This window comes from Lissotriton vulgaris, chromosome 5 (assembly GCF_964263255.1).
Source record: "Lissotriton vulgaris chromosome 5, aLisVul1.2, whole genome shotgun sequence".
Classification (NCBI taxonomy): domain Eukaryota; kingdom Metazoa; phylum Chordata; class Amphibia; order Caudata; family Salamandridae; genus Lissotriton; species Lissotriton vulgaris.
In genome coordinates this window covers 182,629,009-182,655,641 of record NC_141693.1, presented here as the reverse complement: position 1 = coordinate 182,655,641, position 26,633 = coordinate 182,629,009, and the positions used below count along the sequence as shown (strand labels likewise).

Genomic DNA, 26,633 nt, shown 5'->3' with positions numbered 1-26,633 from the left:
TGCTTTATCTGCTTTCCTGCCCCATATCCCTGTGTTGCTATGCGCCTTGATGCCCCTCCGGGCTAAGTTTGCGCAATATAAGTCTTATTCCATTCCATTCCAATTGGGGGAAAAACTACATCATTTACATGGGAGGGCGTAAAGACAATAATATGAGATATGCTTTTCGACACAATAATGTATATGACATTAAGGCAAAGTTTAAATAAGACTTTCATTCCTCAAAATGTTTTACTTTGCTGTTCTGTTTTTAGTATGTGTGATACACCAGTACCAGGAGTTATGAAGTAGATTGCCGTTTATTACTCACGATCAGCAAACCTTAAAAACCATTGGCACGATCTAAATACTCAACATATAGACAGACGCACTAGTTATAGAGGTTAAACCAGGACAATGGTTTGATAAGAAAACTTTGGATTTTGGAGTTTGACAGACTTTAAAGCTCAAATTGGTATGTTTGCTGTCTTGTATCACTTGCTTAAGGAAATTGTTCTCCAATTTCTAAAAATAACTTTACCCTATTTAACTTTTTAAGGCAACTTGTATGTGTTGTTTTAAATAACAATTACTGCTTCTAGTGCATTTCCTTCCAACTTTAAACGGATGCTTAACAAAGGTTATGACACATTTCAGTCACTCACAGTGTACACAGCGAGAAAAGGAGTGAGTTGTGCTCCCTTCCGTAGGCTATTCTGCAAATACATTCCAACAGAATTTTGTTGTCAAAAGGGTGACCAGGCTTTGCAGTCCTCTTTACAATTCATGCAGGGAGTATTCCTCAGGCCCCTCCAACATTATGCAGTAATGCCCCGAGTCCCCAGAGACTGTCATCAATGTCTACACCTTGGGAAGAGATGCCTTTCGGAGTTGTTCAAACATTGGGCACCAAGGTCCTCAATTCTCTTTGCCCATAAAAACTCAGACTTTATCAGAATTTTTCTTAAGCCTCTTCACACATCCGAAGCAGTGTACCACAGAGGCCACTGGATCATCGTGTTTAGTCATTCTCAGTTTCTCTTTATATTCCAGCTGCAATATCCTACATGCCTAAGTGAACAGCAGACAGAAACATCCGGCAAACCACTTCACATCTTTACTAGCAATACAATCAAACGTTGAAATTTCAGTTAGTAACGTCCCTAATGGCCTTTCAGTGGCGCCTGAGATATTTAACATTTCTGACACCCATGCTGCTGAGGAGATGGAATTCTATCAGAATGCAGGGTTAACAATGCGCAATTTCATCTTGATAAATGAAACTTATTTTATGAGTGGGTCGCAGCCCCTATCTTCCACCCTAATAAGCAAGATTTTAGATGCTGCTGCATCTTTTAAAGAAGGCTCTGTTGAAAAGCAGATCATGAAGTCTACACTCCTTTGACACCAAATTCCCTCCTCTCCCATTAAAGACACAACCACTTCTCAACTTCTCCCCAATTTGAATGCCCCTACTCCTTAACTCTGAATTCAAATTCATTCACCTTACTCATAAAAAATTCTAATCCACCCATCTTAATGGTCAACACTTCCAGTTCCTCCATCCTATCCATAATGTATTCTCTTTTCTCCACCTTCAGCATGAACACTTCAAGCCCAAGCCCCTGACATTTCTAGGACTCTATTTTAACCATGAAAAATCCTAGCTTTTCTGTTCTGCGCAAGAAGGCTTTCAGTTCATCAGCACAGATAACAATTCAGATTGCATTGCTGTAACCAACAATGCAACTATAAGTAATTCAAGTGGAATGTCTTGCTTGGTAATGTCAGTGTCCTATTGATACCATTTAAAACAAAGTCAGATTTTTTCATGTATATCAGTAAACCTTACAGTTGAATGCTCCATGAAAGAGCTTTGTGGATTAGATAGGGACACTGGTAACATCTCCACAAGAAACACTATCAATTTTTAAAACTAAGGCAGGAGTTACTTTATAAATAGAGGTGCTTTAAAAAAGAAACAACCACAAATTCACTATGGACCAGGGTACATTTTCTAAATGAAATCCATTCTTCTCTTCAAAAGCAGTATTGTGCGTGGGGGGGGGGGGGGGGGGGGATGACGGGGGGCGGGTGTAGGTGGTTTAACTTTGATAAATACCATCTTTCTTTCGTAAATTCTATTCTTAGCATCAAATTACATGTGACAGGTTCATAGTGACATAAGTCTTTACCTGAAAAGTCTTTAATAAACCAGTCAAAATAGACATTCTATAATGGATGACAGAACATTAATCCAATATTGAAATTTTAAAAAGATGGGAGTAAAATGTGTTTTTGGGAGCAAAGAGAAATTATCAATAACCAAAGATTGGAGAAACTTTTGGCCAATCAGTGATAAATACATGTGAGATCATGTGTTGTGTCATTTTACAAAAGCATGTTCTGCTTTCTCTCCCTCACCCCAAATGAAGTAAGTACCAATGCATCTGTGGCTTGATGGACCTGCTGTCAACATTTTATTCTCACAAAAAGATTCCTGGCAGGGAGGTGGGAGAGGCCTCGGTGGAAAAATGCCTAAAGAAGACTTAGACAACTTTAAATTTGGTGAACGACCAAAAATAAAAGCCTTGTGATTTGAAGAAAAAAAAAGAGATTACGCATGGCAGTCATAATAAAACACACACAATTAAAATAGTTAATGGTGTGCTTAGTTTTAATTATTCATTATGACAATTGTTGCTAAACCCATGGCACAGTGATCCATTATACTTTAACTTAAGACTTGGATAATTTCCTCGATTCAATCAATGTGTTCATTAATACCCCAAAATATGGCTAGTCCAAGCTTATGATTAACTGAGACATGTATCGTATTTCGAGTAAAAAAAGAAGCTTTTCCCAGCTCATTGCTTACCCTAGAACACGGATGTTGGTCTCAAATACAGAGACTACAATGTCATTGTCAAGCCGCACATCTAGCATCACCTTATGTACGGCTTCTTCAAACTCATCCAACTTATTGAGCACCTACAAAGCAAGACAGAAGTCAAGGAGGTTAAAGATAAATCAGGAACGAAACTAAGGAGGCTGATTATCAAAGGCAGACGTGTGGGCTGGAGTAGAAATTAGACCCAGGCCACGGGGCCTGGTATTAACAAGATCGCAGCAAAAGAATCAAGAATAGACTTCAAACACAATCAGAACAGAGAGCACTGATGGAAATCAAAACAGGTGTAAGGAATCAAGGATAAACACGACACATGACTGATGCGATCAGAATAGCAACTGCAAGGTAAACAGCATCTGCATCTAAAGGTGTTTCGAGACAAGCATGGATGCAACAGTGAACTGAATGGAGCAGAAGAAAGCCAGGGGATGGTACCAGCAAAGGGACCACCATGAAAGGGACCAAAAAAGCATACAGGGTGATTCAGAGCAGGCGAGGGCATAGCCTGGTGTATTGTACACCAAGATACTAGGTGTTGAGGGTATAAATGTTTCGAACAACATAATGATTGGGTGAACAGATAAGTTGGTGGGGTGGAGGCACAAGAGTGGAATATTGGAGAGAATGGGGATGCTACTCAAGAAGACAAATTCAGAAGCAAAACAGAAGTTCAAAGACAACACTAGTGTAGAGTTGTAGAATGATTGGCAACTTACCACCAAGGTATCCAGGGTGTCTATGAGGGTAAGGGAAAACCTAAAAACAAAAAACACAAAGATTACCATTCACTGTGATGTTTCCTATGTTCATGATGCTGAACTGATTGCCAGGGGCTCCTCATCACTGAGTCACACTCGCAGCAAGTGCCTTTTTTTTCAGACCTCGCTTCAAACCTTAATAGCTCTACCTCTTCAGAAGAGGAATCCAGTACAGCTCTACCAACGCTCCTCAAATTCCATCGGCAGCAACTAGCTTTTGCAGATTTGGAAGTGCAAATGGCCATGCCAAAGTACTTGAACCTTAACTGGGACACATTCTTCTATTCTAGACGTAATAGTATACATAACTCTGCCAGTACCCATTATTCGTAGGCATACAGCAGAGTACAACACTAACAAAAAATTCAACTTTTACCTCAAGCACTCGGCAGTCCTAGAGCTGGAAGAACGCCCCTTATTTGCTGTAATGTACTGTGAATGGGAGAGGTATAGAAAGGTAATTTTTCAGAAAGTACTCATATGGCTATCTGAAATACTTACTGGCCGAGGACATCATCGATGTCTCCGCGACTTGGCTCTAGGCCCCGCACTCGTCCTCGGCAGCTCAAAGGCATGAGCTCATCGGCAGGATATGCATATTTCTGCCAAAATATATAAATGAGCAACCAATTTCAATATTAGGATGTGGAAAAGTAGCATTATCAAAAAAGGTTAAGAGTTTTGTGCCGCATATATAAACATATTTATCATAGGGATACAAAACCTCATCATCAACCGTGGCAAATTACAATGAGAAAATTACAGTTTATTCATTTTCAGTAAATGAAATTAGATTTGGGAAAAATTAAACTTAATTTTTTGCCTTTCACACTCTCTACCCATGGACTTTTGTACTTAAACAAGCGATCAGGATAATGAAGTTTCTTCAGAGATGTTAACCGCATCGCTGCTGCGGCGATTTTTGCGCTGTGCGGCTTTTTTCATTTTACCGCGTTACATGACGAGCTCAGCTCGTCATCAGCACATGCCACCCGTGGCTGATGACGAGCTGAGCTCGTCATCAGCAGCGAAGGGGTTAAATCAGACACAAGGGCTACATTTCCCAAGACACTCTTCAAATATGAGTATTTTACCTGTAAATAAAGGAGACCGCTGAGCCTTTTTTCTTTTACAGGACAAAAGCCAAAATGCTAGAAACTGTTCTATGATTTAAAGTTTGTTCACATTACTGCATATATGTTAAAACATAGCTAGTACGACATTAGGCCTGAATGGGACTATCAGTACTATGACACTGTAGTACATCATCTGTACCACTGCTTTGTCACAGTGCTCAGCTATGTTGTTGGTAGAAGGTGGACAGACGAGAGTGCCACATCTTTAAAACCCATTTTGTGGAGCTCAATAAAAAACAACTCATTTAATAGGTCCACCAGGAAGAAACAGACTAATATCACCAAAGCCACTTGAGGGATTAAAAAAACCTTGCCTTCTGCTATTTGCGGTGCAGAGCACTGTCCTAGCAGTAAGAAACTTAAGGAACTCTGGTCTGGTGTTATTTTTCCAAGATGGCTGAGCTTGACATACTTCAACTTCAAAGGCCAATAAAAGCAAGTTCTGGTTGATCTCTGCAATGGTAAAGGTTGGTTGGGAGGGATTCAAATGATAAGGACTCAGGAAGGCGAGCATCAGACACGGCAACCTGTACTAGAGGGTGAGGGGGCGGTTGATTTTTCTCCAATGTTCATACAGGCCTCCAAGGTCACAGTTCTTGAAAAACAAAGTGGTGCAAAGGCTCTGCTCTCCCCTGGTAAGATTTGCATAGAACAGGTAATGACACCTGTTGTCTACTGTTGCTTTCGATCACAGGCCTCAGACTAGAGATGAGAGCAGAGGTACTGGAAGAGTGAGTGGAAAAGGACCAGGCAAAGGAAATAAAAATAAAAGGTTTGATTTTTAAACGCTCACAGGTCAAAGTACAGCTCGGCTAAGGTTAAACAATATGAGAATCGTCGTATCCTTGCCATGGTGCTGTGCTTGCCACACAAATGAAAGCTGGGTACATCTCCTTTCTACACACGGTCTCTCTTTTTTAATCTGAAAAGTCATTACCAATAATGAAAGCTGAAGGTATCGGAGAGGAAAGTCTAGAAAAGCAGGAAAATGCCTTGTCGTGTGAACTAGAAAGAGCAAGGGTCTCTGATAGACCAATACTATGGGGCTCGCATAGAAAGAGGAGGATAAAAGCATAACATGGGGCAAGATGATTCATTCTTGTGGTGCTAGGACTGCAACTTACCAAGCACTTCTTTGTCACCCTTCCATGTGAAGGGTGAAAGTCTGTCTATGGTTGGAGCCATGACCCAACTAAGGCTCACCCAACCTGGGGCTCGTTTGCCCTTCGGAGTACAAGAAGGGACTGAGAGAGAATCCTCAAAATGTTTGGCCTACTACGGCCTTGCAAGAGTGGGTAGAATTTGTTCCATTTAAAGATTGTGTAGCTTCAGCTCAGATTGCCAGCTTTGTTTGCTTCTACACTTCTTACCTCGCTCAAAGGATGCATTTGTACAGCAGCAGACTATCTCTGACCAGGCAAGGGGCTGCTACTCATTTCACCATCTCTCTTTATTGCCCAATTTACATAATGTTTCGTGTCTTACAGCATTTCTGCCTTGCACATGTTGCAATAAGAATTACAGGACTTTTTGGATCTTACCCTTTTTAGGCTGAGTCTACCAATTGTCAGCTTACCAACACTTAAATGTGGCTCAAATCCCACCCAATGCTTACCATTGGTTGAATTATTTGTCATTGTCATTTGCTTGCTTCTTATTCCGTGGCTTGCCTTGTGTCTGCCCCTAGCATAGCTCGGTTACTTGTGCTTTTCCATTGGTCCCTTTTTGGGTACTAGTTTGTTCCATTTGCTTAAGCACTTCACAAGAGTGCACATATTTTCCTGCTGTCTCCCTTACGTGCTTCTCTTCCTCGACCAGTGCTCGTGTTGCTCTCTCTCGCCATGTGCTTCTTAGGACCACAAGTTGTTCTCTCTCACCCCTGTGCTTCCCCGATTTTCCAGCTCCACTTCTGCTCTGCCTTGCCCATATGCTTCTCTGCCCCCCTGAGTTCCATGCTGCTCTCTTTCTAGTGTACTTCTCTCCCCATCCTCTGTTGCCTACCCCACTTTCCGTGTTGCCTTCTCTCACCTACTTTTGAAGTAAAAAAACACTTTCTTTTTAATTTATTTAATGATCCATATTGGATCAGTTGATAAAAAAAAAAAGGTGCGTGTATCATTTTGTAGGCAACCGCGTATGTGGTGATGCATGCGCTCACCAAGAAAATGACACAGCTGTAGCGGTCGCGTCATAACGCCTTTTTAGGTCGAGTCTGGGCAGTGCATGTGCTGCTGCGAGGCATGTAATATTGGAGTATTCACTTCAAGCCTCGCCCACTCTCCGCCCATATTTTTCATTGGCTTGAGTCATTGTCCTTTGTAAATGCTGGGTCTGATTCGTAAATAAGCTCGTTAGTCCCTCCTTAGTACCGCCTTGTCTTCATTTGTAACCTCCCATGAGGACTGGCCCTTTTACTTTGGTTATTACATGGTAAGTGTTATTTAGTATGTAAGCACTATTTTCTTTAAGGAGTTTCTCCTACTGCAGGAACGACATGCGTTGCTTCAGCTGGTTTTGAAAGCAGCAGGCATGCTGTGCTTTAGCTTCAACAATGGTGGCCTGCTGACTGCCCAATATTATTCCTCCTCTTACAGCACGGCACCCGCTTTCATATTACCAACATGGGCTCTGCGCTTTATTTACCCATGACGTCCACACTACCATCACACGCAGTTCTGCTTTCACTGCCACCGGGACCTCCTTTTCTTTTCAAACATAGGTGCCAGCGCACCGGTCCGGGCCAGTCATCGGAGCGGTATTCACCCCTCTGGCCGAATAAACTATGGGCAGGTTATGCAAAAGGAGTGCTGCATTTCCTTGAGGGCACAGAACAACTCCCTGCCAAGCCTGTTGTTGCACAACTATCTTTTTGCTGCCTGTACTCTAAGCCTCCGGCAGGACGAAGGCCGAGCTTTCCTCGGGTTCCAGTATTCATGAAAGGGAGCGTGTCCGGCCAAGTAACGCTCGCCTTTCCGGCTCAGCTTTAAAACAATTATTTATAATGCAATAAGTTTCGCATTTACGCAAAATTAAGCTTTTATTTATGTTTTAAAAACCAAAACATAAATAAAAAGGAAATTGTCATTTACAATGCCAATAGCGTAAACTCACATGAATATGAGACCTATTGCATTGCAAATGCTTGTTTTCTCTTTAGCTATTCTGCTCAGCACCAGGGACTCTATACAGGATTGCTCCAAACAAAGCATTGGCAAAGCCAATTCGTCCCAAAGGCGTCCCTATTATCTTTGCCAATCTTTGTTTATTATCCACAGACACAAAACACCCCCCCCCCTCCCCCCCCCAACCTTCTTCCTCCATCAATGACCCTGTGCCACAAGGCAATTTATGATGAGAGCCCTTCTGGTCAGACATGCACCACACCAATGGACTTCCTAGAGAAGGATCACAAAATATGCAACCCTCTGGCAACCACGCACTCCCCATCAGTGTAGTGTGTTATTGATTAGAACATCCACAATGGGGTGGGCAGCACTATATAACCGCTACAATACGATAAACTTAACAGGTGATGACACGTATTTATGATCTTGAATAAATGAAAGGCTGAATCGGGTCTGATAGGGTTGAACCTTTGTCCTGCAGGACCCACACACATCTCTGCAGCCTGCAGATGCGCTAACCACAGCTGTACCATGTCACCGACTGAATACAAGGATGTACAAAGAACCCATATCTTTTCCAAAACATAATTAGCTCTTCTGAGAAGCAGTGGATTGGGGTGTTGCACAATCACAGCGGGCCCAGCTGCGTGAGGGGGGATCGAAGGGGATTGCATGAGGGTTGCATGCTATCCTGTCTGGCACGCCTTGTTGCCCCACTGATGTATTCCCACTGGCTGGGAGCTGAGCCATGGCGCTGCGCTTCGATGGGTCCATGTGCAGGGCCCTGGCTGCTCCCCCGAGACACCCTGGACAAGGTAATGGGGCCTCCCTAGGGAGCCCCAGGGCAGCTTTCCTTTCTGCATGGTTTCCACCTATTACATCACCTCCCGTGACGTGCGGCAAGGAAGGGCTGCTGACAACAACAGCGTCTGAGCTAAACCCACAGCAGAGGTCAGCGTGGGGAGAGTATGGCCGGGGGACCTATAGACAGAACTCTCCCCTCGTGCCAGAGATTCGAGTGAGCCTCCGAAGGTGCGCCTCTCTTCACGCGTCATTGTCTAGCTGGCTTTAAGTGGCGCGGCCCAGAACAGCATACCAACCAACATTCTGTAACCACAAATAGGTAGGATTTTCTAGTTTAAAAGCTGTAATTAATATAATGACAACATCAGTAAAAGTTACACTACACAAACTGTCTCTCGAAGGTGGCGTGACATAAATCCTTACATGCTAGGTGCCCAGATCTGGGAGTTCTGACACAGGGGGCAGGCCCCATGAGAACAAAATAAATGACTAACAAATGACATGTGTGCTCTGTGGCCAGTTTGAACCCCGCTAGCACATCTTCCTGGATTTCAAAAATGTTAATTGATTTACAAAATTAAATACAATACAATTTACACAGTGGAGATGCAGAATCAGTTGCTTGTAGTGGTCTAATTTGATTGCAGAAGTGTGTACCTTACCATGAAGATGAACAGCATGGAGTATCACGTTACAATTAATGGGTGGAAGTATGCAGCTCTGATTGATACCTCTCCCGCAGATTCTGCACTTTCTGAATATTCCCCAGGTAGCAAACTGGATCTGGAAACTTTTCAGAAAGGCTTCTACATGCAGGAAGGTGGTGCCTTGTGGCTCCGCACTGACGTAGCTCCGGAAATTACACGTGGAGCCTATACAGATGCTACTCCCGAGGTCTGATGTCAGTTCCTTTCTTTTTGCGCCTCCTGTCGCAGACCAGAAGTTTTTCTCAACTCTCAGAGGCCACCTTTCTCAATTTGTCTTCAAACTTCCAGTGTGCAAAGGATGTCACTCCCTAAGACGACAGGTTATGAGCCCTGTAAGGACTGGTGCAAGCAGATGTCTGTGACAGATCCCCACCAGGTTCACCTGCAGTGTCCGAGGTTGTGCCGCGATTCAAAGCCCTGCAGAGACGTGCATCAATAAACCAGAAGGCCATCAATGTGAAAATGAGAGAAACATCTGTTTGAGAGCTAGCCTGAAAGCTCTGGGGCCTGTAGACCTCCCTTGTATAATTTTATTCTCTCTAATGGATTCTAACAATGGTTCAACCAAAGTAGCAGCAGGGATTAGAAGCAACTCTGCCTACTCCTCTAATGCAAAAGGAAATGTTTGAATAAAATTCCATTGATTAAGTCTCTGGCTGATGGTAAATAGTATAAGCCATGCAGATGCCTGGAGAAGTCATAGCTAAACTAGAACTTCCACTGTGCTACATCCAAGAATGTCCAAGACACCTTGTCTAAGGCCCTTTCAGTGTTAAAAGCCACAACGACTACTGCAGGGGAAACCATGTTTGCCTTTTCAAGAATGTGCAAACATATTATAATATCACTTGAGAATGTGTTCCTCAAAAAGCAAGTCTGTAAAGGGTAGATCAATACCAGCTCAGTCTATTAGCTAAGATTTTCGAGTACACCTTGTAGTCAGTATATATAAGCTATATTGGTTTGTAGCTTTGCTGGGGGGAAAAGATCCCATTCCCTCCTTGGGTATCTCTAGTATTGAGGCATTTGTCGCACTACCTTGAGCCTTCCCTTTCTCTCTACAGGGCCGGCTCTAGGCATGTGCAAGCTGTGCACCTGCACAGGGCCACCAAACCCCAGGGGCCACCACGCCAATATATATCCTTAATATATTAATCCTCTGAGGATGGATACATATTTACGTGGTGGCCCCTGGCAGGGATTTGGCGGCCTCCGGCTCTGTTCCACTTCTAAACACCCTGACCCCCTCCCCTCTTAACTGGCCTGCGCGCTCCGCCCTGCCCGGACCCCTCTTCCGGGCCCCCTACCTATGCTCCTTGCCCAGGGCCACCATGAGCCTAGAGCCGGCCCTGCTCTCTAAAATGGTGAAAAAGATCCGATAGTGGAACTATAATGTAATTCATACAGTGTTCACAGAATGAGGCGGTTGATGATGCAAAGCAGCTGGGGCACAAACGCAAATATACCTATGCAGTGCAGAGCGTCAGTAATTGAAGCAGCTGTTCCAAGCATGCCTTTTACTAAACTATACAGCTTTCAGACGCTAACTGGTAATGCAATAGTACACTGTTTTCATGTGCCTCCTTTCTGAACTGTACTAGGTGTCTAATTATGCATTATGTATATTTCTAATAAATCCTTACTTTCTAAGATTACTCTTGATGGCATAGCTATTAGTAATTGTATGATGTCCAAATAGTATTCAGACTTCGTAATTCAGTTCTTTGTACTTCCTAGCTCCAGGTTTCACTTATTTTACAAGATTCTCCCTTTTGGTAAGGAGCTGTGTAGCCTGTATCGGTCAAGATTGTGCTTTAGTAAAAATATGCAAGCAACAAAATAAAGGAAAAACCAATACGTCATTGCTGTAATTGAACGCATACAAGACAGGCAGTATGATATGTTGAATGACTTCTTGAAACAGTTTTGCAGCGGATGGCACACCAAAACCTAGTAATTATGTTTGTATTTATTGTGTATGTGTGTGATGCATGTATTTTTGGTATAAGATTTGTTGTTGTTTTTATTATCTTTGTAAATTTTTTAGTAGTTATTACATTTTTTTTGTTCTAATTTTGCATTTTTAGTTCCATAGTGGGATGTGGGTTTATAGGGGAATAGGGTGGGAAGTTATTTAATTGCCTCAAATTGTAAAGCGCTCCGATATCCTTTGGGATCAAGATCGCGCTATATAAAACGTTATAAATTAATTTAAAAAAAATTTAAAAATCTTCGTGTTTATGGAAAAAGGGTTCTTATGGATACAACTACCTGTGGATTTCTTACCTTTTGAATATCCCAATGTGCCAGCTTTCCACTGAAAAATGTATTTACAGCTCTAAACATCGAGGGAATCATAATACCACAGTTCCGAGCAGGACTCTGCGGGACGTTATTGGGGCCATTAGAAACCCTCATTGGCGTACTGACGTCAGTTCCCTATTTTCCACACCTTCGAGTTGTAACATTTTTTCCTAGGTTCTCCATAGTATAGGACTCTCCCGACATCTTTTCCAGGATATTGCATCATTGTTGCATGGAGAGAATGTCGCCTCCAAGGAAGTCTGGATTTATGCCTTGCAGGGAATGTGAAGGTCAAATGTCGAACACAGATCCTCACAACAGCTGGCTTTGATGTTTGAGCTCGGACCATGATTCAACGCCTGCTCTTCTTGCCAGAAAGTAAACCCCAAGGAGGTGAGGCTTTTTATGGGCAAGGAAAGAAAGAAGGAGGACATCGGAAGTCCAGTCCCCGATTGGTGTAGCAGTCTCTCCACTCTTCAAAGTAATCTAAAAGGAAGCACAAGAAGAAGCAGCGTCATGGTTACCAACATCGTTTTTCGAGGGATGACTCACCGAGGTTGGAGTCCTAGAGTATGAAGACTCATGAAAGCAGAGGTGAGGGGTCTTCATCTCAGTCTCAGGCTGGTGCTTGTGTCGCCCTAGAGTCCAAGGGTCTTGACTCCACCTGGACACCTTGATCCGGAGTCAGTCCTGGATCCAGTTCTCCCACTGGGCCTGCCGTAGCCTATGTCTTCTGGACAGGTGCAGGAGTATCTGGCTTTCATCCCTTCCATTCGTGGTCAGTCAGTTCAAGTCTGTACATAAACAGGGAGGAGTAGGATTTGTTCTTCTTTGCAAAGAGGCTCTATGTGTTAGGGGGCACTGAGCTTACGAGGGCACAGCAGTCACAAACTACATTTCCCAGCAGCTGTAGCGCCATGCGTGACGTGATCGGTTTGCTTCCGGGTCACGTGGTCACATCGCATATCAGCACGGAGACCGGGCAGGACGCTGCCGATTATTGTGTGCACTGGAGGCTGGAGTTTTGGATCCGGAGTTGTCGTCGGCTGGTAAGGGTGCCTTTGGCACCGTCTACGGAGTACTTTTGTGGAGCTTCAATTGCGAGCGTTTGTGCTGTAAACAAACGGCGCTTTTCCCTTTGATTGCACGGGATCGTGCTTTGCTGGAGTTTGAAACCCGTGTACTGTTTGGGTTGTTTTGAACACTCTGGTTGAGGGGGAGCTAACCCTTCTTTTGGTACTTTATGGCCGGATTTACAAGTCAGTAGCTGGGGGCAAGGAGTGTTTCATATTGTCCCGGCTGTACAGATGTACATGACTTCATTGGTGTTTGGCAGCATTAAGGAAACTTGGTGTTATTGATTCATTCCATACCTTCCTTGTTGGAGAGTGACGTAACTCTCGGATTTACAAAACGCTATTTCCTGGAGGAATCGTGTTATATGTTGTTGAACCTGGGAAGTGCCTTACCCAAGACAAAATGTTCGTGAACTACATGCTTTTCTTTTTTCTTTACAGGAGTTGTGTATGAATGAAGGGATTCGTCTATGTTAGACAGGTAGTGTGCTTTATTTATGTTTCAGAGTGGAAATAGTAGAGTACATAGAGAACTGTCTGATACCCCTCATTGTTGTTTCAGCCTCCTGAAGTTTGAAGACTTCTTATACACAACTCCCAATGTGAATTCCTATGTATTTTTCTTTACAGGTTAGTGGTAGCACAAATTGTTATATATTGTTAATGAGAAGAAGCACGCCTATGGTGGTTAGTAATTGTTTGTTCTTCTCTCTTCTTGTGTCTTCAAAGGTCTCCCTCCCCGCTGTTCCCATCCTTTCCTTCCTGGCTTTATCCACTCTTTCCCTCGCTTAACCATCCTTTAGTCTGCGTACTATACATAGCAGATTTGGGGCGGTTTAGAGATGGATACTATTTGAGCATCGAACCAACCCTGAGGATTCGACTGGTCGTAGAACAGAATAATCGGCCCACGAATACCTTATCCTCCCGGTTGGGTCGATCTTGAATACAATGGCCACTATGGATGATGTATTGGCTGCGCTAGCTTTGGTTCAGGTAGAATTAACAGCGTCTCGCAATGAAACGGCTGCACTACAAGCCAAGGTAGATAGGATGCAACGCAATCCTTTTGATATGGGAAGCTCGTCACAAACTGCCTCAAATGCCATGGTAGTAGAAATCCCCACCCCAATACCTTTAGCGCCCCCTGAGAAATTTACGGGCGACACACATAAGGTAGAAGTGTTTTTGTCACAAGTGCTATTACATTTCAACTGTAAACCAAAGGTGTTTGCCACCAACCAAGCCAGGGTGTCTTTTCTCATATCGTATTTGGCAGGCGACGCAGCACAATGGGCCGTTCCTTTAGTGAGAAACGATGATAATCTGCTACATGATTGGAATGCTTTCAAAGACGAATTTGAAAAGACTTTTGATCAGCGTGCTGACACTTATGCAGCAGATAGGGAGCTGATAGTCATTAAACAAGGAAATAAAGATTTATTGACGTATGTGAACACGTTCAGAAGGTTGGTCACAGAAACGCGATGGCCTGAAGATAAACAATCGGCAGTCTTCTATCAAAGACTCCGAGAGGATTTGAAAGACTTAATAGCGCAAGTGGATCCTCAACCTCAAACATGTACAGCGTTAATTGAACTTGCTATGAGATTGGATCATAGAATGAGAGAACGCAAAGGTGAACATGTTAGGAAGGATAGATACCCCACACGTTACGATAAGCCGAAGACGTCAGAAACAGGAACATCTTCAGAACCGATGGAAATCGGAACAGTGAGAGCTGCATTAACTGGAGAAGAAAGGGAACTTAGAAGACGGAATGGATTATGCCTTTATTGTGGGAAGAAGGGACATTACCTTCGTGAATGCCCTGTGAAACCCAAAGCTGGCCGTTCTAAGTATAGTAATACAGCCGCTTCTGTACAAAACCCGAAAGCAGAGTCAGGAAACTGAAGAGCTGGCGATGTAAGGAAGGGGAGTCGTCAAGCATGTTGGGAATCCCTTCATTACAGAAGAATAACAGTGGGTCCAATGAACACTTTTTTATCGAGCTCATCATTTATGTGGATAATAAACCCTGTAACATTCAAGCCATGGTGGATTCCGGAGCAACTGGGTGTTTCATGGACATCATGGAGGCCAAGCGTTTGAATATTCCATTAGATGAGAAGAAAGAGCCAGAAACGGTACTCGCGGTAGACGGCAAACAACTGGAAGCAGGACCAATTCGACAGATCACAAGATCGTGTGTAGTAGAATGTTTACCAGGCCATCAGGAGCATTTATCGTTTAACATCATTTCCGCTCCTTCGTATGGTGCAATATTGGGTTTACCTTGGTTGTCTTTACACAACCCAGACATTAATTGGGAAAAGAAGACACTGGTTCTGTCTTCAGAGTACTGTGCTACCAATTGTTGGACATCATCAGGATCATGCAGCAGAAAGACGCTACACATTGCCACGGCTGCAGAGAAAGATATCGAACTGCCTTCATGTTATGACCAATATCAGGATGTATTCTGTGATCAGAAAGCAGAGACGCTTCCGCCACACAGACCCTATGATTGTAGAATTGATCTTCAACCTGGAGCAGTAGTGCCGTGTCGTCGGATATACGCGCTCACCGAACCAGAGAATATCCATTTAAAGGAATACTTGGATAAGTACCTGGAGTTGGGGTTCATTCGTCCTTCTGCATCCCCAGCGGCCTCGCCCCTGTTTTTTATTCCTAAGGCAAACGGGGAGTTAAGAACGTGTATAGACTTTAGAGCTTTGAACTCTATCACTATCCGGAATCAATATCCCTTACCGTTGATACCCGTTTTGCTAGAACAAGTCAAAGGAGCAGTGATCTACACGAAACTGGATTTGCGGGGAGCATACCATTTGGTGCGTATGCGTCACGGCGACGAATGGAAAACAGCCTTTAAGACAAGGTATGGCTTATTCGAATACCTTGTAATGCCCTTCGGGCTGTGCAATGCGCCAGCCGCTTTCCAGTTTTTTTTAAACGATGTTTTGAGAGAGTTTTTGGATAAATTCGTGATCGTCTACATTGACGATATTCTGGTTTACTCCACACATGAAGAACAACATGTACAACACGTGAGTCTCATTCTTCAGGCTTTGAGAAAACACCATTTGTTTTGCAAACTTAGCAAATGCGAATTTCATGTGACTACTGTGGAATTCCTGGGTGTAATACTCACACCCGATGGTCAAGAAATGGCAGAAAGAAAAGTCAAAGCAATAGCTGAGTGGCCCAGTCCCAAGAACGTCAAAGACATCCAACGGTTTATGGGATTCGCTAACTTCTATAGACGTTTCATCTCTAACTTTTCAGATAAAAGCTGCTCCACTCACTCACCTGACAAAGAAAAGTATCCCGTTCGTATGGACAGCAAAGACACAAAATGCATTTGAGGAATTAAAGATTGCATTCTCCTCTGCTCCTGTGTTAGTCCATGCAAATCCAAGTCTTCCGTTCATTGTAGAGGCAGACGCCTCGGATGTGGCCATGGGTGCAGTCCTTTCACAAAGACACCAAGAAACAGGGCAACTACATCCAGTGGCATTCATGTCAAAGAAATTCAATGCAGCAGAGCAAAACTATACCATCACGGAAAAGGAACTTCTTGCCATTAAAGAGGCCTTTGGAGAGTGGAGACACTGGTTGATGGGAGCGAAACATGCCATAACTGTGTACACGGACCATCGCAATTTACAGTATCTGAGAACTGTTCGTCTCTTGACTCCTCGTCTTTTACGGTGGATGACCTTCTTTGAAGAATATCATTTCATTGTCACCTTTCGACCAGGGAGCCAGAACAAGAAAGCAGACGCTCTATCCCGGCAGGATTCTACCGTCAGTTCTGCGGTGCCCGCAGAAAGAGCTAACTTTGAGGAACATAAGGTGATAGGAGTGATTCACACGGATCAATTCTTACTGGACACACGGAAAGGTTTTAATACTTTTCAGTGGAAAGACTGGTTGAAACATCATCCTGAATGGATCAAGAAACAAGGGGTGTATGTAAAAGGGAAGCAATTACTCCTACCCTCTTTACAGTTACGTCGCATGGTGTTTCAGTGGTGTCATGAAGACCCTAGTGCTGGCCATCAAGGTGGGGAGAAGACCTGCGAAAAGATATGGAGGCAATTCTGGTGGCCATCTGTGAGAAAGGATGTTCCTGAATGGATCAAAGACTGCACAACATGCGCACAAAACAAACCCTTGACAGGGAAACCACAAGGGTTGCTTCAACCATTACCCACACCAGAAGTGCCTTGGGAAAGCATCTCAATGGATTTCATAGTGGGACTACCTGCTGATAAAGGTCATACAGTCATTCTTGTAATCATAGATTACCTCACCAAAATGGGACACTTCGTGGCATGCAAATCCCTTCCCACTGCTGGTCAATTGGCAAAGATACTCAGGGAAAACATTGTGAGATTACATGGTCTACCAAAGGTTATAGTCTCGGACCGGGGTTCCCAATTCACTGCTAAATTCTGGAAGGCGTGGTGTTCATCATTGCATATCTCTTCAGCTTTGTCAACCAGCTTCCACCCGCAAACAGACGGACAAACGGAAAGGTTGAACCGAACTTTGAAACAGTATCTGCGATGTTACGTGGATTGCAATACAGACATGTGGGTGGAATGGCTTTGGTTGGCGGAAATAGCCTATAACAATGCACTTCACAGCTCTACGAAACACACACCATTCTACAGTACATATGGTTTCCATCCCAGGTTCATCCCTTTCAGTTCTCCTATTAGGGGTGATCGTGTTCCTGAAGTCAGAGATAGGATATCTACAATTCAGAATGTTATTGTAATTACTAGGAAACATTTGGTGAATGCTAAGCTGATGTATAAAAAGCAGGCAGATAAACATCGTAAACAGGGACCTGTGTTTCAGAAAGGTGATTTGGTGTGGTTGTCCACTAGAAACATTCGATTCAGACGATATAGCATTTTTAACCCACGCTATATCGGTCCATTCCCTGTGATTAAACATGTGAATCCAGTTGCGGTAAAAATTGCTTTGCCTTCCCACATGAAGTTTTACCCTGTGTTTCATGTGTCGTTGTTGAAATCAGCTGCTAGACATGCTCGCGTGCAGCCTCCTGCCGTGTGGGTGGATCAGGGGGAAGAGTACGAGGTTGCAAGAGTGTTGGATTCCAAGGTCAGCAGGGCGAAACTGTGGTATTTGATTGCATGGAAGGGCTATGGTGCTGAGGAGAACTCATGGGAACCTGCATCGGGAGTGCATGCTCCAAGATTGGTGGCTGCCTTCTACCGTCGTCATCCTGGTAAACCATGTGCCTGTCTGTGCCCTCCGGGAGGGGGATGTCCTGTTAGGGGGCACTGAGCTTACGAGGGCACAGCAGTCACAGCAGTCACAAACTACATTTCCCAGCAGCTGTAGCGCCATGCGTGACGTGATCGGTTTGCTTCCGGGTCACGTGGTCACAGCGCATATCAGCACGGAGACCGGGCAGGACGCTGCCGATTATTGTGTGCACTGGAGGCTGGAGTTTTGGATCCGGAGTTGTCGTCGGCTGGTAAGGGTGCCTTTGGCACCGTCTACGGAGTACTTTTGTGGAGCTTCAATTGCGAGCGTTTGTGCTGTAAACAAACGGCGCTTTTCCCTTTGATTGCACGGGATCGTGCTTTGCTGGAGTTTGAAACCCGTGTACTGTTTGGGTTGTTTTGAACACTCTGGTTGAGGGGGAGCTAACCCTTCTTTTGGTACTTTATGGCCGGATTTACAAGCCAGTAGCTGGGGGCAAGGAGTGTTTCATATTGTCCCGGCTGTACAGATGTACATGACTTCATTGGTGTTTGGCAGCATTAAGGAAACTTGGTGTTATTGATTCATTCCATACCTTCCTTGTTGGAGAGTGACGTAACTCTCGGATTTACAAAACGCTATTTCCTGGAGGAATCGTGTTATATGTTGTTGAACCTGGGAAGTGCCTTACCCAAGACAAAATGTTCGTGAACTACATGCTTTTCTTTTTTCTTTACAGGAGTTGTGTATGAATGAAGGGATTCGTCTATGTTAGACAGGTAGTGTGCTTTATTTATGTTTCAGAGTGGAAATAGTAGAGTACATAGAGAACTGTCTGATACCCCTCATTGTTGTTTCAGCCTCCTGAAGTTTGAAGACTTCTTATACACAACTCCCAATGTGAATTCCTATGTATTTTTCTTTACAGGTTAGTGGTAGCACAAATTGTTATATGTTGTTAATGAGAAGAAGCACGCCTATGGTGGTTAGTAATTGTTTGTTCTTCTCTCTTCTTGTGTCTTCAAAGGTCTCCCTCCCCCCTGTTCCTATCCTTTCCTTCCTGGCTTTATCCACTCTTTCCCTCGCTTAACCATCCTTTAGTCTGCGTTCTATACATAGCAGATTTGGGGCGGTTTAGAGATGGATACTATTTGAGCATCGAACCAACCCTGAGGATTCGACTGGTCGTAAGAACACTATGTCTCTGGTCCTGGGCTCGGGAGCACCAGATTCTCATCATTGCAAATCACTTGGCTGGAGTTCTGAACATGCGTGCGGGCAGTCCCAGTCTGCATTTTTCAGCCGATCATGAGTGGCATTTCCATCCGGAAGTGATCAAACACATTTTCTGGCTATGGGGGGGGGCCCTCAGATAGGTCTATTTGCCACTTAAGAGAACGTGAACTGCCTATCGTTCTTCAGCCTTCAGTATCTGTTGCAAGGAGCTCTGGGGGACGCATTTCGACTAGCTGTTTTCAGCATTCCCCCTCCCCCAAACTCTTGATTCCTCGCGGTCTGAGGAAAATTCACTAAGACCGGGCCCAAATCATATGAGCAGCTCATGATTAGCTGCGACAGATGTGGTACACAGACCTTTTTAACCTCTCTATGTGCCCTCTACTCTATCTCCCTCACAGGGCAGACATCCTCTCGCAGTGGCAGTTTCAACACCCCCACCCCATAGCCTTTTCCTACATGTGCGGAGATTGAATAAGGCCACAGGAATTCTTTTTCTCTTCCTCCTGAGGTGGTGGATCTTACACTATCAGCCAAAAGACACTCCACCAAGTCGGTTTATGCTGGCAGATGGGCAAAGCTTGTAAAGTGGTGTGAAGAAAATGTCATTGACATTTTAAAATCCCATTTACCTGACATTTTACGTTTTTGCGCTTTGCGCTTTCCCTAGTGCAGCAAGGTTGTGTGGTTGCAAAAGCTAAGGTATATTTGTCTGCCCTTTCAGCATTCCTCTGTTTACCTGACCAACTTTCCCTTTTTAAGTCCACTACAGTGTTAAGGGACTTAAGAAATGCGTTACTTACCTGTAACAGCAGTTATCCAGTATTGGGGAATGATTCAGGCATGTGAATCTATGAAAGACACCCAAATACTGGATAATAACAAGTTTCCCTCATAGGGATCTTAATTTGGTGTAACCTTTCTTTGTGTACTCTATTTGAGCCCCTACATAGTTGTCCTTTAAGTATACTTAATGTCAAAACGATTTTTCTAATCGCTAGAACATCGGCTAGACTGGTCTGTGAATTGCAGGCATTAAGTGTGGAAAAAAAACCTTCCCGACTTTCTATGCAGACAAGTTGGTATTGAAAACCATGGCTACTTTCCTGCCAAAGGTGGTTACTCTCTTCCTCTTGGGCCAGTCCATCACCCATCCCACTTTATGTCCTCCCCCACATCCATCTAAGGAAGAGGGAAGTCTTCATTGTTTTGGACCCTAAAAGATCTGTGTGCTTTTATGTGGACAGAACTTGTGAGCTCCAGCTGGATGATCAGCTGTTTGTTGGCTGTGTAGGCACGATGAGGGAAAAAGCAGTGCATAAGAGGACACTGTCCAGATGGATCATCCTGTGCATCAAGATTTGCGACGCCATGGCTAACAAGCCACCTGAAGGTATTCAAGCTCACTATACTAGAGCAAACTCTTCTACTTCCGCTTTAGCTAGAGGTGTCCCTGTAGTTGACATCTGGAAAGCGGCAACTTGGGCCTCCCTCCACAGTTTTGGAAAGCATTACTGCTTAGATTCTGAAGTAAGGAGGGATGGTCGCTTTGCCCGTTCTGTTTTGCAGGATTTTTGGTATGGGCAGACAGGCACCCACCTCTGAGTGTCAGACTGCTAGGGGTTTCTAATCAAAGGTTGAGGAATTCACAGGTAGATGCATCCATCAGAAGAACAAGATACTTACCTTCGGTAACACTTTTTCTGGTTGATACAGTATCTACCTGTGGATTCCTCACTAACCTACCTACCTCCCCCGTTGCTTGTCTGCTTATGCAAAAAACAAAGGTGTGTGTGTGTGTGTGTGTGTGTGTGTGTGTGTGTGTGTGTGTGTGTGTGTGTGTGTGTGTGTGTGTGTGTGTGTGTGTGTGTGTGTGTGTGTGTGTGTGTGTGTGTGTGTGTGTGTGTGTGTGTGTGTGTGTGTGTGTGTGTGTGTGTGTGTGTGTGTGTGTGTGTGTGTGTGTGTGTGTGTGTGTGTGTGTGTGTGTGTGTGTGTGTGTGTGTGTGTGTGTGTGTGTGTGTGTGTGTGTGTGTGTGTGTGTGTGTGTGTGTGTGTGTGTGTGTGTGTGTGTGTGTGTGTGTGTGTGTGTGTGTGTGTGTGTGTGTGTGTGTGTGTGTGTGTGTGTGTGTGTGTGTGTGTGTGTGTGTGTGTGTGTGTGTGTGTGTGTGTGTGTGTGTGTGTGTGTGTGTGTGTGTGTGTGTGTGTGTGTGTGTGTGTGTGTGTGTGTGTGTGTGTGTGTGTGTGTGTGTGTGTGTGTGTGTGTGTGTGTGTGTGTGTGTGTGTGTGTGTGTGTGTGTGTGTGTGTGTGTGTGTGTGTGTGTGTGTGTGTGTGTGTGTGTGTGTGTGTGTGTGTGTGTGTGTGTGTGTGTGTGTGTGTGTGTGAATGTGTGTATAGATAGATAAATAATGTTCCAAACACCTTCCCACGATGCCCCAGGAAGTGTAAGCTGCACTCGAAGACTGGCAAATATTTTAATTTTCTTAGAAGCACGAACCAACTGCGCTTTCCCTACACGTTTAGGCAATATGCATTGTTCAAATATTAACCGATTTCTTCCACCTGCAGTCAATATAAAGCCTTCCAATTGCCCGCCCTTTTGGAGAGATGCATTGTAGTCACGGTAGTGAATTCGATTCAATTTTTATTCATTATGATTTGGAATTCCGAAGAATTCCACATAAAAATGAATCTTAAAAACACATTACATTCCACAAAAATTACCAATCTAAATTAATCTTGCAATTTCATCTAAAAACACGTATGAACAAATCAGTAGCAGCCGTTCTTGAGGTTTTCCAGTGCAAGAAGTTGTGAACCTTGAGTAATCAGATTGTCATACATGGATTCTTTCTGATTTATACAAACTTATAATCTAATACTATCATGTGGAGAAGTGTGGCGCAATGATTAGAGCGGCAGACCCTGATGCAGAGGTCTGGCCTGGGACCAGGGTTCAATTCCCGCCTCGGCGGGTCTTGGGCTCAATTTCCAAGGACCTGATAATTCTCGCCTCGGTGCCTATTCTAATCATGGGTCCCACTCCGCAACTCTGGGCAATAGCTTCCTTAATCTCCACAACGGCCCCAACAGCGCTGGGATGTCTGGCTTCACCTTGGGGGTGCCCAGGAGTGGACATTTCACAGGGAAAAGCCAGGAAGGGTTCCACAGAGGTATGCGTTACAGCGCCAGGACACCCCAGATGGGGTATTAGTGTGCTTTACAAGTACAAATTACATTGACATAAAACATTAAGAATTAAAAGGTATTGTAAAGTGCAAAGATTTAAAATTTGCTACACAGTACTAGATAAAGGACAAAATAACCATGTAATAAAAGATAATTTATCTATTCACTAAACTGTACTGTTTAACCAGCAGCATAATAATAGTGCAAAGTAGTTCAATAACATAAACTCGCCTTTTTTAGCATGAAGTACACGATAATTTAGCAGCAAAACAAGAATTTAGAAAGGTGCTTGAGATCCTAGAGAATAGGTAACTAGAAGAGGAAAAAGTTTATAATAGTGCCCATGCTTGATTTCAAACCTAGTAAATCGTGCTTAAAAGACCAAAGGGTTGAAAAAGTGCAAAAATGGTGAAATACACAATAGTTTAGCAGCAGAACAAATTTAGTAAAGTGCTTGGGATCCTAGAGAGGAGTAACTAGCAGCAGAAAAAGTTTGTTAAAGTTCACATGCTTAATTGTAAACATAATAAATCGGCCATAAATGCCGGAAGGTCAAAAAAAGTGCAAGTGCTCAAAACATATATATTGAGAAAATCTTTACGAGATTAATATATATTTAAAAATTGTTGAAAAAAAACTAAACATTATAAGACACATGGGTTCAGATGGGGGGGGGACAGCAGACAATTTTGGGCCTCTTCTGCCGGGCGATATTATACTTTAAAAAACTATTCCTTAGATATCTACGACGTATTGATTGTAATGCGGAACCGAATAAAACATGATTCAAGTCTTGTATACAGGAATTACATAAATGAAAATACCTTTCATGTCTAGGAATACCCTCCCAAGTTCGTCTTATAATTCTTAGGGGGAGTGAATTCAATCGCAGTCGCAAAATCACCCTGCACACTCCATGTTTAAGATTCCATAAAACATAAGGTTGGGAATTTTTGACAATACTGCTCCCCACAATACAATCAATGTTTCTATTCTCTGAACACATTTTAATATCTCTTTCACGAGAAACACCGTAGACTGTTTTCCTAGTTAAGGTTTCAAAGCCCTTTTGCAAAGAATCACCACCCCATCCTTATCTAAACCAAACATTGATAACGCTTTTAAATTATTCCTAAAAATAGCATTTTCCTTCATATTGACAAATATTTCTCTGTACAGTGCTACCCGTAGCAGATTCTCAGAGCTATTTAACAGTGCATTACACCATCTTAAGCCCGCGGCTATTGATGGCATATGTGTGGAAAGAAGACCAAATTCGAGCCTGAGCGCTGCAATTGGTGCCGCGCGATTCAATTACATATTTGGCGCCAGATTTGTCCTTCCACTTTCTCGAATTTGGTCCACTCTTGTGCATCTATTGTTTCACTGGCGTAGCTCAGGATTGGTGGGATCTTTATTTTATAGACCAAAATAATGTGTGAGAAATGTCTTTTCCCACAGTGTATGTACAGACGATTAATTGTGAAGGCTTGTGAAATTGCTTTGCCTTTGCAATGGTCCATATATCTAGTTGCTGTGCACCTATTTGTAAATATTTTTCCTAAATATGGATAACATTTTACTACTTCTAATTTCTCTTTTCCCAAGAACTAATTCACTTTTTTTCTGACCTTACATCCTTGGTAACTCAAAATAATGACTTTGCTTTTTAAAATATTTATTTTTGAATAATACTCTTCTGTGTACGTAATTAGCTCAGCAAGTAGTCTTTGCAGTCCAATTGGGATTAAATCCATTATTATGGCATCATCTGCATATAGCAGACAGCTCAGCTCTAAGTTTCCTAATTTAGGGGGATCCCCTTTACTAAGCCCCACTCTTCTTGACAAATCATTAATGTAGATGGAAAAATGTAAAGAGGCCAGAAGGCACTCCTGCTCCAACCCATTGTTGGTTACTATTTTCCTCGAATGACCCTGTGTTCCCCCCAATAATACCGGAGTCCAGGTGGGAGAGTGGATAGCAATTATCACTCGTAAAAGATTTCCTGGTATCCCCATAGTGACCAATTTCCTCCACAGCTTCTCCCAATATACCCTGTTGAATGCTGTGGAGAAATCTATAAAAGCTGAGTATTACGGCACACCTCGACTTTCTGGATATTTTTCAGTTAAAGTTTGCAAAATGGTGATATTATCCAGTGTGCCACTATTATTAAGAAATCCTGTTTGTTCCAAAGGGATAAAATTATTTCCAAATGCCCACTCTTGAAGAGGAGTGAGAATACTCTTTGCAAACAATTTCCAGGTTGCATCCAGGAGCGAAATCTGTCTAAAACTGGACGGGGAATTTTCTGGACACTTTTTATATAGCGGAACTAGTATACTTTCCTTCCAGGACTTTGGAAGATCACCATGGGTATAACAATGGACGAACAACCAATGCAAAAATATTGCCCACTCTTCACAATCCTGTTTTATTATGGCTACTGGTACATCATCTGGTCCCATTGCACTAGAATATCTTGCCACTTTAAAGTAACCCTCAATCTCCATGCATGATGGTGCACCATAGTCACTCCCTGTAGTTGGAGTGATGCTTACCTCTTGGTTCTGTACAACTGCGAGATTTAAAGCATAGAGCTGGGAAATGTACATGGACCATTCTGCTTCTGGGATTAAAATAGGTTTTGACTTCGCTCTCCCATCACAGAATTTTGCTATCAGTGCCCAATACTTCCTAGTATCCCTGGAAAGAGCCACCTCTCGAAGTCTAACCCATTTTTCGTCTTCAGCCCTCCTACAAATCAATGTTATTTTCCTTTTCCGTTCCTGTTTCAGTCTACTTATTTATCTCTTCCTTTGTGTCGTGGGCACCCTAAATTGGTCTCTAATTAAACCATTAATTTCCCAATTCAGTTTTTTAATTTCCCATGGTATTAATACTAATGGAGTAGAACAAATAACTTGCTTCTTTCTTCCAAAAGTTCTAATTGCAGCCAAGACTCTCTTGAACCTCTGAACCGATGTTTCTTGGCTGGAAATAAAGGCGGTATTTTCAAAGACCCTCTTAAAATTTGGAAGCAAATTATTTGACCAGAAAGTACGCCCATTATTACGATTATAAGAGACCTTTTCATCCCTCTGATTCCAAAGTTCAGGCGTTTCAATTTCTATGTCCATTTTTACAGCTAAAATATTATGGTCGCTCATTTTTGTGGCAGATACCTTAAATTGTGTACATACATTAAATAGTTGAAGAGAGACTGCCATATAATCAATTGAGGAGTGACCATGCGCCCCCCGGAAGATATGAGCTGCGGGCAGTCCCTCGGGAATCTACAGTTTAACGTTACAAGGTCTAAGCTTCTAAAATTTTGCAAAAGTAACAAGCCTCGTTTATCTGACCTTAGATGTACCGGCAGTACAGAATCTGGGATAGCCCATAACTCTTCCAGTTCCGGATTAGAAAAAGACATAACTGCACTATTGGATAATTTGGCGTTAAAATCACCCACCATCATATACGTGAGCATTCTTCATTGTTACTTAACACTTGCACAAAAGTACAGATAGAGTCGACCGATACGTTGGACGCTCTCCCTGGAGGATTATACACGTTTACCGGTAAAAGAAAAATTGCTTGCCACAGTTTTTCTTCACCTATTCTCAACTTTACTCCGATACAGCATTTTGAGGGATGCTTATAGAGCACAGGATCCCATCTTATGTCACAGCTAAGTAAAATAGCTAAACCTCCACTCGCATGCCCTTTTACAGATTTGTTTGCTGTACAACAGTACGCATAAAAAATCTCAAACTCAAACTCCTCCCCCATCCACGTTTCCTGGAGGCAAATTATTTTGGGATCTAATTCTAATAATGATTTAAGCTTACAACTAATTTTTCCTACCCCAGCCACATTCCAGGATAGGATATTTCCCATTTGGCTACCCCCGCACTTTGGGCTTAATGGTAGATATTTTTTACCCATTCAGGGTACCTGCAACCCAACTCCACTTTTGCTACCTCATCCTCCACATTTGGACTAGTGGGCCTTCGGGTGCTAAAATGTTAATTTCTCTATTTCCTAGGTTTCTCCCTACTGTTATTTCGATATCTTAAAGGTTTATGGGGATATTTACAACCCTATTATTAGAGAACCCATACCTTTGCATCTGATTA

At 43.1% G+C, this 26,633-nt stretch overlaps 1 protein-coding gene across 1 annotated transcript in view; it reads right to left on the bottom strand.

The window, feature by feature from the left end:
• Positions 1 to 26,633, bottom strand: part of LOC147710431 (ER degradation-enhancing alpha-mannosidase-like protein 3) — a 353,737-nt gene that overhangs the window by 241,447 nt on the left and 85,657 nt on the right. Inside the window, exons 3-5 of the mRNA XM_086921118.1 lie at positions 4,150 to 4,250; positions 3,607 to 3,646; positions 2,858 to 2,970 (exon numbers count right to left, since the gene is read on the bottom strand). Coding sequence (XP_086777244.1) covers positions 2,858 to 2,970; positions 3,607 to 3,646; positions 4,150 to 4,250 — 254 coding nt within the window. The remainder of the gene's footprint in view (positions 1 to 2,857; positions 2,971 to 3,606; positions 3,647 to 4,149; positions 4,251 to 26,633) is intronic.